The 15,641-nt window shown below is 36.5% G+C and overlaps 1 protein-coding gene across 5 annotated transcripts in view; it reads left to right on the top strand.

Annotated features, from left to right (window-relative positions):
• HMMR (hyaluronan mediated motility receptor) overlaps positions 1-15,641 on the top strand; it is a 45,805-nt gene that overhangs the window by 7,561 nt on the left and 22,603 nt on the right. For all 5 annotated transcript variants that reach the window (XM_060094970.1, XM_060094969.1, XM_060094968.1 and 2 more), the window contains exons 5-12: positions 1,624-1,812; positions 2,845-2,931; positions 3,022-3,122; positions 5,058-5,132; positions 5,267-5,445; positions 5,916-6,064; positions 7,511-7,725; positions 11,060-11,176. In XM_060094970.1, coding sequence (XP_059950953.1) covers positions 1,624-1,812; positions 2,845-2,931; positions 3,022-3,122; positions 5,058-5,132; positions 5,267-5,445; positions 5,916-6,064; positions 7,511-7,725; positions 11,060-11,176 — 1,112 coding nt within the window. The remainder of the gene's footprint in view (positions 1-1,623; positions 1,813-2,844; positions 2,932-3,021; positions 3,123-5,057; positions 5,133-5,266; positions 5,446-5,915; positions 6,065-7,510; positions 7,726-11,059; positions 11,177-15,641) is intronic.

The following is a 15,641-nucleotide window of genomic DNA, read 5'->3' as shown; positions in this document are numbered from 1 at the left end:
CGCGGGCCTCTCACTGTTGTGTCCTCTCCCGTTGCGGAGCACAGGCTCCGGACGCGCAGGCTCAGCGGCCATGGCTCACGGGCCCAGCCGCTCCGCGGCATATGGGATCCTCCCAGACCGGGGCACAAACCCGTATCCCCTGCATCGGCAGGCGGACTCTCAACCACTGCGCCACCAGGGAGGCCCTCAGCGTCCTTTTTTCTACTTTATGATGTGCTATCACCATTGGTTTTAAACCAATAATGTAGGCATAAAGAATCTTATGGTAGGGAATCTTAAAGCTCGTTCAGTCCCTAGCATCTAGTTCACAGCTGTATATATAAGTGGTGCTTGATATATTTTTAGTTAAAGCAATTGGCTTAGAATACTGAGATTAGTATGAATAAGGGTAGAAAATACTTTGCATGTGATTTAATGCAGCTGTGCTTTCTTGATACTTTTATACCCAGCTAATAGTCTATTTGGGAAAATGTTTTATGTGCACTAGAAAAGAATGTACATGCACTTGTTGGTTATAGTCGTCTATATATGACAATTAGTTCAAGTTGTTTAACAGTTTTCTTCAGGTCTTTATCTCTACTGATATTTTTGTCTGCTTATTCTATCAGTTACTGAGAAAGGTATTTTTAAATTTGTAGCTCTGGGGATTAGTCTTTTTATCTTTTTAATTCTGTCAGCTTTTGCTTTGTATATTTTGAAGTTATGATATTACTTTGTTGTGCACAACAAATTTAAGGTTATGTCTTCCTCTTGAAATAATCTTTTACCCATAAAATTCTTTATTCCTAGTAATATTTTTTGCCTTAAAGTCTACTTTGTATGATATTAACATAGCCATACCAGCTTTCTTTTGTTTAATGTTTACATGGTAAATCTTTTCCGATCCCTTTATTGTCAATCTATCTATGTCCTTAAAGTGCATATCTTACAAACACGTGGGATCACTTTCCTTCAGCCTGAAGAACTTCCTTTAGGAATTCCTTATGCAGTTCTACTGTTGACAGATACTCTCAGCCTCTTTTTTTTTCCCCTCTGAAAACATCTGTATGTCACCTTCGTATTTTTAAAGGATATTTTCGTTAGGAATAGAATTTTTGATTGGCAGATTTTCTGCATACATTCTTAAACATTTCATTGTCTTCTGGCTTCCACATTTTCTGTTGACAAGTGTGTGTTTTTGATTTAGGTTTTGGTTTTTCCCTAGTAATTGCAGCAGGAATGATGGCTTGCTGATGCCTACCATATCCTACTCAGAAGCCCAGTGCTGCTTTCCCAGAAATGAAAAAGATATTTCGTCTTTCAAGCTATAATTTGACTTCCTATAATTAGAACTAGAGTAAAGAAGACTTTTTATAGGTAGAAATACCTTAAAAGTGAATAAACAGTTTAATTACACCTAGAAGTTTATGACAGTTCAAATCCTCTGTTCTTAAAATGCTTACAGTTTTACAAGATGTGTCATAAAATAAATATGATTGCTTAAAACAGCTAAGAATATCTAAGAGCATCATGTCACAATCAGAAGTTTGTCTAGAACTTTAATATTTTGATTATCAGTAGCATTTAGTGATTATGTTGGCAGTAATCAGTGAATTATTCATTCATCACCTTGTTTCTGTACAGATTCGTGTTCTTGTGCAGGAACGTGGTGCTCAAGACAAGCGGATCCAGGATCTGGAAGCTGAGTTGGAGAAGATGGAAGCAAAGCTAAATGCTGCCATCAGGGAAAAAACATCTCTCTCTGCAAGTAATGCTTCACTGGAAAAACAGCTTATTGAATTAACCAGGACTAATGAGCTACTAAAATCTAAGGTATTTGAATCTCATGATAATATTTACAATTGAATAAATAATAAACATGTTTTTTTTCTCATATAGCTGTTTAGGAATTTTAGGCCTAGTTTAGTCATTTTCCTTCACTAAATGTTCTTTAAATATTAAGCTGCTTCCAGTAGGAATTATTATTGCATCTTTTTTATTTTGGTGCCTGGCACATAAGAGGTTATAAACAAAAAAGTTTACCTTTTGTTTTAATGTCTGACATTTTCTCACCTTCTTCAAAGTCACCCCCAATAAATAAGGCCACTAATAAATGTTGCAGAATTTATATCTAGAAGTATCTTTAAAGATCTTTCTCTGAAATAAATAATAGCATAATAGCAAGCTTCCATCTCAAATCCTTTTGGAAATATAGTGGGAAATGAATAATTGTGTGGACTAAATGTGTTCAATAGATAAATTGTATTTATCAATATTAACATACTAATGATCTTAAAGGACTTAACATGGTCATCTTGCTTTTTTACAGAAGTAGAAGGAAGCTGTAAATCACTGTTCAGCTTAATAAGAGTCATTTATTCAGGGCCTGTAATGTGCTGGGCTCTTTGCTTACAAAGGGAGTAAGGATGCATAAGAATTAAGCACGGGGAAGGGAGCAGATTCCTGGTCCCCACTCAGGGAGATTCTGATTTATTAGGCCTGCGATGGACCCTGTAGTCTGCATATTTCAAAGTAGACCAAACAATGCGGATGCATTTTGTTAAGCAAACGCACTTTACGAAATTCTCTCCAAGAAGCTTGTTTTAGAGCCACACAGTGGACTTTCTAGCATATACAGATAAATGACCACTGAAGCTGATTTCAAAAGTAGACCAGAAAGTCACATGAAGGAAAAGGAGAGACAAGAACAGTAGTAGTGTAAAACCAGTAATCCTGGCTCTTTTCTCTACCAGAGTATGTTGTAGGCAAATAATAGTCCCAATAATAGATAATCAATATTTAAGTGATTTTTTTACAGGACTTAATAGAAAATATTTCTCGATTTTTTATGTTCGTTGTACTTAGTTTTCTGATGATAGTAACCAGAAGAATTTGAGAATTCTAAGCCTTGAGTTGATGAAACTTAGAAACAAAAGAGAAATAAAGATGAGGGTGAGTGATACCTTTGGTAAGTTTGCTGTGTCTGGAGCGGGGGATCTGAACAAGTTCTCATTTCCTAAAACAGATATTTCTGTTGTGTAGAGCATGATGGCTAAACAAGAAGGCATGGAGGTGAAGCTGCAGGTTACCCAGAAGAATCTCGAAGAGTCTCAGGAGAAAATAGCACAACTTGAGGGGAAACTGTGAGTGACTAAAAGGAAAGAGATTCCTTTGTATAACCAATTTGCGTGTGTGTGTGTGTGTGTGTGTGTAACCAATTTTTGATTTACCTTTCTCGGATAGTTATTGTTTACTGAGACTTTAACCTTCCCTTCATACTTACCTCATTGCCTGCCTCTGCTTGCCCTATTTCTCTTCCTAAGGGATAGTTGAGCCCTAATCATTCCCAAACATTTTATGCTGAAAGATGTATGAATGTATTACTTTTGTACATCTTCTATATCAATGATGAGGAAAGACTCATAGTCTTTCTAACAACATAATCTTGCGGAGGTTGTAGTGAGACCAAAACTGAGAAGTATTGGTATAGGAAGCTGTGATGAATGCACAATCCTAGCCTTCTTTTATTACTCAGCTGTAATTCATATACAGTAAAATGCACAGATCATAAGTATTCAGTTTAGTGACTTTTGACAATTGTATACACCTGTATAACCACCACCCAAATAAGGCAGAGAGTGTGGCCATCCCCTCAGAAAGTTCCTTCGTGCTCCTTCCTGCTCCCCTGTTCCTCCCCCATGGCTGCCCCCATACCCCTGCAACCACTTTCTGACTTCTATCATCATAAATTAGTTTGGCCTTTTGGGGGACATTTATTACCACATGCATGCATATGTGTGTATATATGGCTTCTTTTGTTTAAGATAATTTTTTGAGATTCAGCCATACTGTTGTGTGTATTATAATTTGCTCCTTTCGTTTCTGAGTAGTATTCCATTATATGAATATACCTCCATTTGTTTATTATTCTCCTACTGATCAATACTTGGGTTTCCAGTTTTTGACTATTATCAGTAAGTCTACTATATATGCCTTTTTGTAGACACAGGCTTTTATTTCTCTGAGTAAATATCTAGTAGTGGAATTTCTGTGTCATAGGGTTGTATACATATAACGTTTTTTAAAACACTCAAAGTGGTTTTGCTGTTTTACACTCCCACATAACAATGTGTGATAGTTTCATCTGTTCTTTACCTTCATCAACATTTGATGTTGTCATCTATTTGATTTCAGCCTTTCTAGTGGATGTGAAGTAGTATCTCATTTGTGATTTTATTTATTTATTTTAATTTATTTATTTTATTTATTCTTAGCTGCATTGGGTCTTCGTTGCTGCATGTAGGCTTTTCCCTAGTTGCGGTGAGCGGGGGCTACTCTTCATAGCGGTGCACGGGCTTCTCATTGTGGTGGCTTCTCTTGTTGCAGAGCACAGGCTCTAGGCGCACGGGCTTCAGTAGTTGTGGCGCATGAGCTCAGTAGTTGTGGCGCACGGGCTTAGTTGCTCCGTGGTACGTGGGATCTTCCTGGACCAGAGCTTGAACCCATGTCCCCTGCATTGGCAGGCGGATTCTTAACCACTGCACCACCAGGGAAGTCCCTCATTTGTGATTTTAATTTGTTGTTATTAATGTGGAGCATCTTTTTATGTGCTTATTGACCATTCATATATATCCTTTTGTAAGGTGTCTGTTTAAGTCACTTGCCCATTTCTTAAATTGTGGTGTTTGGAGGAGGTAAACACATAAGTAATTGAATATAAGGCATCCTGGAACAAAGGCTTTGTGGCACACAAAATGCTATTTTGTATGTGTGGGGGGTGGGGAAGCTAGGAAAGCTACAGAAAAGATGATTTCTGTTACACTTGGAGTGTTGCAGGTGATGACTCTCATCATCATAACCCTTTTGTCAGAATATATTTGGAAAGCTTTCTTACTTAAAAAAAAACAAAAACTTGAGCCTCCTATTTGCATATATTAAATTGTCAACTTGAGAGGTCACATAAGTGAATGGTTAGGAGTTTGGACTCTGGAGTCAGCCTACCTGAGATAACAGTATCTGGTACAGAGTAAGCATTATGCGTGATTATTGTGTATATTAATATGTGCAATTTTTTTTAGTATTTCAATAGAGAAAGAAAAGATTGATGAAAAATCTGAAACAGAAAAACTTTTAGAGTACATCGAAGAAATAAGGTAATATGAAGAGTAGTTTTAAATTGGACTTTATTTTGTTGAACTGTGATGAATACATCATTTTCATCTCTTTTCATTTAATGTTCCCTATGCTTAAATAGATGTGCTCTTCAACATAATTTGTTTTAATGCAGTTGTGCATCAGATCAAGTGGAAAAATACAAGCTAGATATTGCCCAGTTAGAAGAAAATCTGGAAGAGAAGAATCATGAAGTTTTAAGCCTTAAGCAGTCTCTGGAGGAAAATGTTGCTATATTGTCTAAACAAGTAGAAGACATGAATGCTAAATGCCAACTGCTTGAAAAAGAAAAAGGTATTCCACTGTTTATAGTACTACTTTCTTTAGATAAGTACTACCGATGATATTTTTTTAAAGTACTGCTATGTTATAACAACTTTCTAAAATAATTATATAAACAACAAAAATTTTGTTCTATGTTTGGGAATTTTTGTCTTTTATGATATTTGTTATCTGTTTATTTCGTTATATTTCTTGTCTTGATTGAAATATATGTGGTTGTGCAGTTCTTGACTTCCCCATTGGGTGGCCATTTAAAATTGGTAGATACATAGAACTAGGTTTGGGGGTTTTATTATATAATATACATACTATTTTATATATAGTAATCATACCAACTTCAGAGTTATTTTTCCCCCCTTTGGAAATACTTGATCTCTGTAACATGCTATAAAGCAGTATAGTGGAATATTATGGGAATCTGGGTTTCTCAAACTTAATATTAGTATCTAATTACAGCATTGTTAATGTTCTCCCTTTTCTAGAAGACCTCATCAATAGGGACAGAGAACAGGATGAAAATCTAAACTCTGAGATACAAAACTTAAAAGAGAGGTCTGTTCTTGAACAACAAGAACATGAAGAGCTACAACAAAAAGTATTGCAAATTGATTCACTTCTGCAACAAGAGAAGGTAGTTTACTACAATATTTTAAAACGCTAGTGCTTCTTTTAGGGAATACATTTCCCTGTGTATCAGAAAAGCTTTAAATTGTATATGTCCTTTGATCCAGCAGTTCTACTTCTAGAATCTTATCCTGAGGAAATAATCGTGCCTATGTCGCATATTTAACTGCTGTTCACCACAGGGTTATTCATAATGTGAAAAAATTCAAGCAACAATTGAAGCAAAATAAGGAAATTGTTTTAAAAAATTTTTCAGCACATTCTTGTGTTAGATTACTACATAGGCATTTACAGTTCTATGGTAAAAGAGTGTCTAATTAGACAAGAAAGGAAACTGACAGTTTTTTAAAATGCAAATTACATAAAGAACACTTTACATATCAATGAGGAAAAAAAGACAATTCACTAAAAAAATAGGCATAGGATGGAAATAGATCATTCTTAGAAGTAGAAATTCAGATAGCTTTGGGAATTCCCTGACAGTCCAGTGATTAGGACTACATGCTTCCAGGTTCAATCCCTGGTTGGGGAACTAGGATTCCACAAGCTCATGGTGCAGCCAAAAAATTTAAAAAAAAAAAAAAAAAAAAAAAAAAGAAATTCAGGTAGTCTGTAAACATGAGAAGATGCTCTACCTTAGTAGTAATCCAAGAAATTGAAATAATTTGTTTTGTCACTTACAAGATTGGCACATATTAAAACATTTACTCATATGACACATTGGTGAGAGTTGGGCAAGCAGGCATTCACATGCACATGAAATATTATATCGTTGGGCAATCTGCAACAACAAAAGAATTAAGTAGATCTGTATATATTGACTTGAAAAGATCTCAACTACTATTTTTATGATATTTTAAATGACCTTTACATACACAGTATATATCATTTACGCTTTAAGTATATAAATATATAGAAGAAGACCATAAGGCATAGAATACCAAACTAGTGGTTATCTCTGGAATGGGAAAACTAAGGTTAGAATACGAGTAGGCAATTTTCGTTTTATTTGTAATGTTAGAATTTTTTCACAAGTGATTTACTTGTATTTATTTATTCATATTTACTCATCTTACATAACATTAAAATATTTTATATAACATTGAAATCATAGTACTCTTTTTATATAAATCATATGAGAAAAAGGATAAAAGTCAGTTGTAGAATATGATTTTAGTTTTCTAAGTGTGTGTGTGTGTGTTGTGTAGGAAAAAAGGCTAAAATAACATTTACCATAATGTTAACAAGGTGTAGGATATAATCCATGATAAAATGAATATGATATCTCTCTATTTTTCAAGTTTCCTGGAGGCTCTTGAATTTAGTGTCCATACTTCATCATCTGTACTTCTTTTTTGCCCTTAGTAAAACCTCACAAATCATTAAATTTAATTTATTTATTAAATTTTCAAAAGCTTTCAAATTATTTTGATGGTTTTCTATTTGGATGCAGGAATTATCTTCTAGTCTTCAACAGAAGCTATGTTCTTTTCAAGAGGAAGTGGTTAAAGAGAGAGGTCTCTTTGAGGGAGAATTAAAGCAAGCACTGGATGAGCTAGATAAATTACAGCAAAAGGAGGAACAAGTTGAAAGCCTGATCAAGCAACTGGAAGAAGAATCAGAATCTAGAGGTGAAGAACTAAAACTCGTAGAAGAAAGGCTGAAAGGGTTTGTATTAATAGGACTTCATTTTTATATATGACTTCAGATGTTAACAAATGTTTTCTAGTACATTCTCTCAGGATTCTCACACCAGTCATGTGAGTGGTGAGGTTGGAATTATTTTACAAATAAGGGATAAACACGGACAGGTAAAGTACATGCACAGGATGTGCATATAAACAAGTATGACAGCCAAAGTCAGAAGCCATGCCCTTTCTTTATTTAAGGCCCAAGGTTTAACTAAAGAGAGTTTTAATAACCAAAATTTTGTATTCCTGTACTGCTCTTATATTTTCTAAAAATGATTGGACATTAGCATTACAATGATAACAGATTTAGAAAAACACCCAAGGGCCTCCCTGGTGGCGCAGTGGTTGAGAGTCCGCCTGCCAATGCAGGGGATACGGGTTCGTGCCCCGGTCTGGGAGGATCCCATATGCCGCGGAGCGGCTGGGCCCGTGAGCCATGGCCGCTGGGCCTGCGCATCCGGAGCCTGTGCTCCGCAACGGGAGAGGCCACAACAGTGAGAGGCCCGCATACCGCAAAAAGAAAAAAAAAAAAAAAAAAGAAAAACACCCAAAATAGTAAGATTCCCACCCTTTAATAAGAAACATTTCCATTTTTTGTCCATATGTGCATCATAGTGTAAGTTATACTTTTAATTACTTCTTTTGAGGGAGCACAAACACTTCAGAAGTAACAATCAAAAAGCACAATGGGGGCTTCCCTGGTGGCCCAGTGGTTGAGAGTCCGCCTGCCGATGCAGGGGACACGGGTTCGTGCCCCGGTCCGGGAAGATCCCACATGCCGCGGAGCGGCTGGGCCCGTGAGCCATGGCCGCTGGCTGAGCCTGCGCCTCCAGAGCCTGTGCTCCGCAACGGGAGAGTCCACAACAGTGAGAGGCCCGCGTACCGCAAAAAAAAAAAAAAAAAGCACAATGGGAAAAAAACAGCCAGAACTGGGAAACATTCAAAAATAAAAAATTTGTCATTAAAAGTAGAAAGCCTGGGGCTTCCCTGGTGGCGCAGTGGTTAGGAATCCACCTGCCAGTGCAGGGGACACGGGTCGAGCCGTGGTCCGGGAAGATCCCACATGCCATGGAGCAACTAAGCCCGTGCGCCACAACTACTGAGCCTGTGCTCTAGAGCCCGTGAGCCACAATTACTGAGCCCACGTGCCACAACTACTGAAGCCCGGGCACCTAGAGCCTGTGCTCTGCAACAAGAGAAGCCACCACAGTGAGAAGCCTGTGCACCTCAGCAAAGAGCAGCCCCCGCTTGCCGCAACCAGAGAAAGCCCATGCGCAGTAACGAAGACCCAATACAGCCAAAAATAAAATAAATAAATTTATTAAAAAATAAGTAAATAAATAACCTCAGTCTCCAAAGCCAGAAAGAGGAGGAGGACAATTTCAGGTAGACAAAGCTTGTGGGTTTAAAAAAAAAAAAAAAAAAAAAAAGTAGAAGGCCTAAGATCTCATGCTTTTTTTTTTTTAACTCTTATTCCATATTATTTTCATCACATTATAGGTCCTTCTCCACTACATTTATTTAAATGGGTTGAGGGACTTCCCTGGTGGCGCAGTGGTTAAGAACCCACCTTCCAATGCAGGGGACAGGGGTTCGATCCCTGGTCAGGGTATTAGATCCCACATGCATGCTGCAACTAAGAATTCACATGCCACAACTAAGGATCTGCATGCCACAACTAACAACCTGCAACAAAGGAGCCCACCTGCCGCAACTAAGACCCGGCACAACCAAAATAAATAAATAAAATAAAAAGTTTAAGTTGTTAAAAAAAAAAGAGAGTCAGCTAATAAATACAGAAGGTATAAAAATAAAATAAAACAATATCTGGGTTGATTCTTGAGTTTAATTTGTGAATAAATATTTGAATCCTTGGGATTTCAGCAGTAAAACATTTTCTAGCAAGGAACCATGGACTAGACATAAAGCTACAGAACTGCCACTTATTTCACAAGTGTGTATCTATCTCTTATTAGGTACTTTTGTTATTAATCTCTTTTCTCTTTTCTTTTAGTTGTCACTGATTTAAAAAACACCAAAGTTTTATCTATGCTTGCATTTTGGGGAATACTACCAAAGTGTACTTAGGGGGATTGTTCTATACTGCAACCAGCCTCAGGGAACAGGTACTTTAAGAAACTTGAGTGGATGATGTCAGTTTAGGAAAGAAAGATGAGATAATCATTTATTCTGACTCAAAGAACTCAGTCCAGAGGTCAGGAGATAAGGATTTTATTCCTAGATCTGTTAACTAGTTGTGTGATTCTGAGCAAGACAATCTTAATTTATTTTATTTTCTCTTTCATTAGATATAAAATAAAGGAGTTTTACGAGATCATTTCTAAGGTTCTTTCCAGCCTGGAAATTTCAAGCTTAAGAGAAAAACGTAGAAGTTGACAATGATTCCTCTAGGGGGCAGGAAAGAGAATATTTTTATTATAAACCCTTTAGTACTAGTTGATTGCTTTTAGCTGTGGTATATATTTTTTAAACCCTATACTCATTACAGAATGAATTTGATCAGCTATCTTGTCTCAGTGTCCAACTTAGTCTATAAGTGAATAATGCTTCTTACTTACAGTTCTTATTCTTTAAAAGATCTCTTATAAGCTCATATGCCTATCAAAAAAGTTGTATCACTATTGTGGTAATATGTAATATTAATATTTTTTAAAATCTCTATAGATTTGTAGTATATATTTATAAAGATGTCTTAAAAGCCATTCTGTCTATGCAAAATAGTCTACTAAATAAGTTGTTGAATCTTTGGATAATTAACAATTTATTATGTGGGTAATTGGTATAATCAAAATAAATCTGCATAGTTCTGTAACTCTTTTTTCAAAAAAACTCTTAAAATGAAGATATAACTTAACTGTACCTAGTGTTCCTTAAATGTCTAAATGCAGAGAATTAAATTTTACTCAACCCTAGTGCTTTTAAACTGGTAATCCTTCACATTCTTTAGTTTTAGCTGCTATCAAGATTCTGTTTCAGAGTCTTTTTAATCTACTTTCTTCCAAAAAAGTGTTTAAACTACCTACCTAAGTACGTATGATATGAAACGATAAGTAAGTAAATTAGGATGAAAACAGAAGTAAAATAAAAGCAGGAAAGATAAAATGAAGCTGTATGTAAATGAACAGGCTATTAGATGTAGGTCATAAATTTAGATCTAAGTTGCCAGTATCTGATATAAACATGAAGATATGGGATATATGATTCACAGTGTCAAAGGTATATCCTAGTCTCTTTCTGAGACTAATGATTTGCAGTCAGCATTTTATCTTTTAACTGTTCCTTTTTCTTAGGAAAGAAGCTGAACTGGAGAAAAGTAACGCTGCTCACGCTCAGGCCACACTGGTTTTGCAGGAAAGGTATAACAGTACAGTGCAGAGCCTGAGAGATGTTACTGCTCAATTTGAAAGGTATTTGTATGGGGAGACTGCACTCTCGAACATACATGAGCAAGGAGGGGTGTTTACATAGGAACATCTGTCAACAAAACAATCACAAAAATAAAACAATTAGTATCACTTTAAATTCCATAGTGTCCAATCATAAATGGGCATTTAATGTTACCTCATATCTTAGAATATATAGTAATTTCCCTTTCCCACTACCCACTTCAAATTTCATGCATTCTCAGACCTTTGGCACTTCTGTCTGACTCTCCTCATGTCATCATTTTCCACGTGAAGAATCCAAACGCTTTTATTTCCTCTTCATCAAACCTGTAAACGCACCTGCATCTATGCTCATCCCGTCTTCCTCCCACTTATTACAGATGAAGTATCTAATTCCTTTAACCTTCAGTGACCTCATGCTATCATTTATCCCTTGTCTCATAATTTTCAGCCTTTCTTCTAGAATTTTTCCAGTCAATATTAAAACATGTTAATATGCCTTCATCTTTAAAATACATTTTTAAAAAGTCTCTGTTTACCCCCCTCTTCCTTCTGCAGTTATCCAATAACACCTGTCACTCCCAGCACCCTTCTTACCCCAAAATTCTACTCCTCTTCATAGCCTTTTTTTTTTTTGGCCACGCAGTTAGTGAGATCTTAGTTCCCCCGACCAGGGATCGAACCCATGCCCCCTACAATGGAAGTGTGGAGTCCCAACCAACCACTGGACCACCAGCGAATTCCCCCATCTCCTTTTTTTTTTTAATTGATTTTATTGAAATATAGTTGATTTACAGTGTTGTGTTAATTTCTGCTGTATTGCAAAGTGATTTAGTTATATATACATTCCTTTTCATATTCTTTTCCATTATGGCTTATCACAGGATATTGAATATAGTTCCCTGTGCTATACAGTAGGACCTTGTTGTTGATCCATCCTATATATAATAGTGTGCATCTCATAGCCCATCTTCTTGATAGAAGATTATATACTGTATCCACTTCTTCACTTCCTATTTTTCTCACTTGTTATTTTCCCTTTTTTTAAAGTTTATTTTGGAGGGGACTACAAATTGCAAAGGATAATACAACAAATACCAATACATCACACAGTCTCACACCAAGAGTATATTAATGTTAACATTTTTACTTACTGTATATACTTTATATAATTTGGGGAGAAGGGCTCTTTTATCTATTTTAGTATGTTCAATAAATAGAAAAGATATACAACATATACATAAATTATAAAGCATAAAGGTAAAATTAATGTGCATGAGCTCATAGAAGACAACCTACAGGCTAAAAGATTTCCAACTGCTTGGTATATATATGAGTTCTTCCACTTCCCATCTTCATGCCTTCATGCTTTCCTCCAACAGATAACACCATCTCAGAGTCTACATTGATTATTTCCTTGCTTTTTTTCCTGTGTATAATTTTATAGCATATATATCCATATGAATAATATATTATCTAATTTTGTTTTTTCCTGAATTTCACCAAAAATGTCATGTAGTGTATGCCATATCCTGGGACTTGCCTTTTCACTCTGCGTTATGTATGTTTCTAGGATTGAATCACAGTGTTGCCAGTGTTCATTCATGGTCACTGTTATAGAATATTTGATTTTATCAATCTACCACTATTTATCCATTCTCAGTTTGGGCTTTTGGGTTGTTTCCCATTTCTTTCATTCTATTAATAGTACTCTATGAATATTCTTGTGGTCTTCTAGTATACACGTGTAAGAATTTATCTAAAGTAATATTTAAGTGAATGTTCAACCTTAAAATTTAATGCCCAATCACTTTACAAAGTGGGTGTGAAAATCTACATTCCCACTAGTGATGTGTGAGTTCTCAATGATCTATCTCCCCTCCAAAACTTGTCAGACTTCATAAATTTTGCCAGTGTAATAAGTGTAAAAGAGCTTTTTCTTATGGATGATTTATCTTTCCTTTTCTGTAACAGGCTTGTATGTGACTTTTTTTCATTTCTCTCTCATTTCATTTCTTTTCTTCATTGATTTGTAGTTTTTATCAGTGATATGGGTTGTAAATATCTTCTCGCAAAGTGTGGCTTGTCTTTTCATTTTCTTTATGGTTTCTTCTTTTTTTTTTAAAGCTTGTGTCTCACTACCTCTTTTTTTATTAATTTTTATTTTGGGGGGGGTAACATTTATATACAATATTGTGTATGCTGTAGGTGTACAGTATCTTTTTCTGTTATACATATACATATATCTATTCATCTTTGGATTCTCTTCCCACATAGGTTATTACAGAGTATTGATAGACCTCCTTGGTATACATAAGTCCTTGCTGATTATCTATTTCTTTTCTTTATTTTTTTGGCTGCATCGGGTCTTAGGTGCAGCACGCAGGATCTTCACTGGGGCACGTGGGATCTTTCATTGCGGCATGCGGTCTCTTTGTTGCAGCGCTCAGGCTTCTCTCTAGTTTGGTGTGCAGGTTTTCTCTCTCTAGTTGTGGCGCCCGGGCTGCAGGGTGGGTGGGCTCTATAGTTGTGGCATGCAGGCTCCAGACTGCGTGGGCTCTGTAGTTTGCGGCACACGGGCTCTCTTGTTGAGGCATGCGAGCTCAACAGTTGTGGCACTCGGGCTTAGTTGCCCCACGGCATGTGGGATCTTAGTTCCCTGACCAGGGGTCGAACCCGAGGCCCCTGCATTGGAAGGCAGATTCTTTACCACTGGACCATCAGGGAAGTGCCTATGGTTTCTTCTGATGAATAGAAATTCTTGATTTTAATGTGCTTAAGTTTACAAATTTTTATGTGAACACTTTCACATCCAAAACTTCTTTCTATCCCAAGAACATAAAGATATTCACCAATTTTTTTCTAAAAGTTCCAAAGTTTCACTTTTCATTTGTCCACCTAGAACTGATTTCTGTATGTGTAGTGATAAAGGGATAAAATTTACTTTTGTTTTCCCATATGGATAATCAATTGCCTAGTACCCATTCATTGACTAGTACCTTCTTTCCCCAGTGGTCTGTTCCTACATCTGATATATTATGACATACATATATATATACAAACACACACATACATAACGTATGTGAGTATATATATTTTAATTATAATTTACGCATGTCAACATGAATATAAATTGTATAAATTAAATATATATATATATATATATATATATATATATATAATTTTTAGTGCTGTTCTCAACCCTGAAAAGCGATTTCCCTTCTTGCTATTTTAAAAAGTGCTGCCTTAAGAAGTTTTCAACCATTCTATGATGTCACTCACCATCAGTATGCTAATAGCATTAAAATTTATTTCTTCAAACCAGACCTGTCCTTTCAGCTTCCTACCCATATATCCAGCTGCCTACTAGACTTCTGCAAGCAGATATCTCACTATTGTCTAACATCAACCTGACCAAAACAGCTCTTGATCTCCTTTCTACCTCTTTCTCCCTCTAGTTTCTCATTCTTGTTGATCTCAGTCAGTGATATCTCCATCTTCCAAGCTTCTCGTTCCATAAATCTTAGAGTCCTCTTGATCATTTTCTCTCACCTTCTCCCGACATCCAATCTATTTCTTGAATTTTCCAATTCTGCCTCCAAAAGAGAGCTCATATCTTACCATTGCCAACTCCTTGGTTCAAGATTCTTTTACCACTCACCTGGGCTGAAAAATAATTGTCTTCTAGTTAATCCTCCAGTGTAGCATTCCTGCCCCTTCCCCGGTCAGTTCTCCATGTATCTCTAGAATAATCTACACACTTACTTAGAGACCTTTGGAGTCTCTCCTTTATCCCTCAGATACACCCACTCACTGGGCCCCACCAGCGATGACTGGCCTCCTGCCTCTTGCTTCTGCCCTGCCTCTCTTGTTCATTAGACTCCAGTCCCAGCTCTTTATGCACTGTGTTCTACCTGTCTCTGAGCACATGTGCATCTTTTCCCTCTGAAATACTTGTCCCCAACTGGCTAGCTAAATCCTTCCTATCCATCATGTCTCAGCTTAACTGTAAATTCCTCAGAAAGGCCTTTTCCATTTCTATCAGCTAATCAGCTAAGGTGTTCTGTAGTTTTCCTTCAAAACACTTACTACAATTTTTTTTTTTTTTTTTTTTTTGCAAAGACCTGTGGAGGCATTTTTTTCCCTCTCTTACCCACAGGATGATAAAGTCTGTGACAATAGGTGGAAGGATGTGTGGGCTTCTTGTTTTGGGATAATTTTGATGTTTGGTAGTTGATTTTTTTTTCATCTCTAGGCCTAGTTTCCGCACATAGTAGGCACTTGACTCTTTAAATGAACAGCATATGTCATATAAGTTCATATAAGTACTGACTTCAAAACACTGAATTCTTACCTATGCAAATGCAAAAATAGATAAGATTTTATTTGTTTTACCTAAAACCAGCAGTCCCCAACCTTTTGGGCACCAGGGACCAGTTTCATGGAAGACAGTTTTTCCATGGGGTTGGGGCTGGGAGGGGTGGGG

This window comes from Mesoplodon densirostris, chromosome 3, assembly GCF_025265405.1.
Source record: "Mesoplodon densirostris isolate mMesDen1 chromosome 3, mMesDen1 primary haplotype, whole genome shotgun sequence".
Taxonomy (NCBI): domain Eukaryota; kingdom Metazoa; phylum Chordata; class Mammalia; order Artiodactyla; family Ziphiidae; genus Mesoplodon; species Mesoplodon densirostris.
The sequence above is the reverse complement of the archived record's forward strand: the minus strand, read 5'-3'. Positions and strand labels throughout refer to the sequence as shown.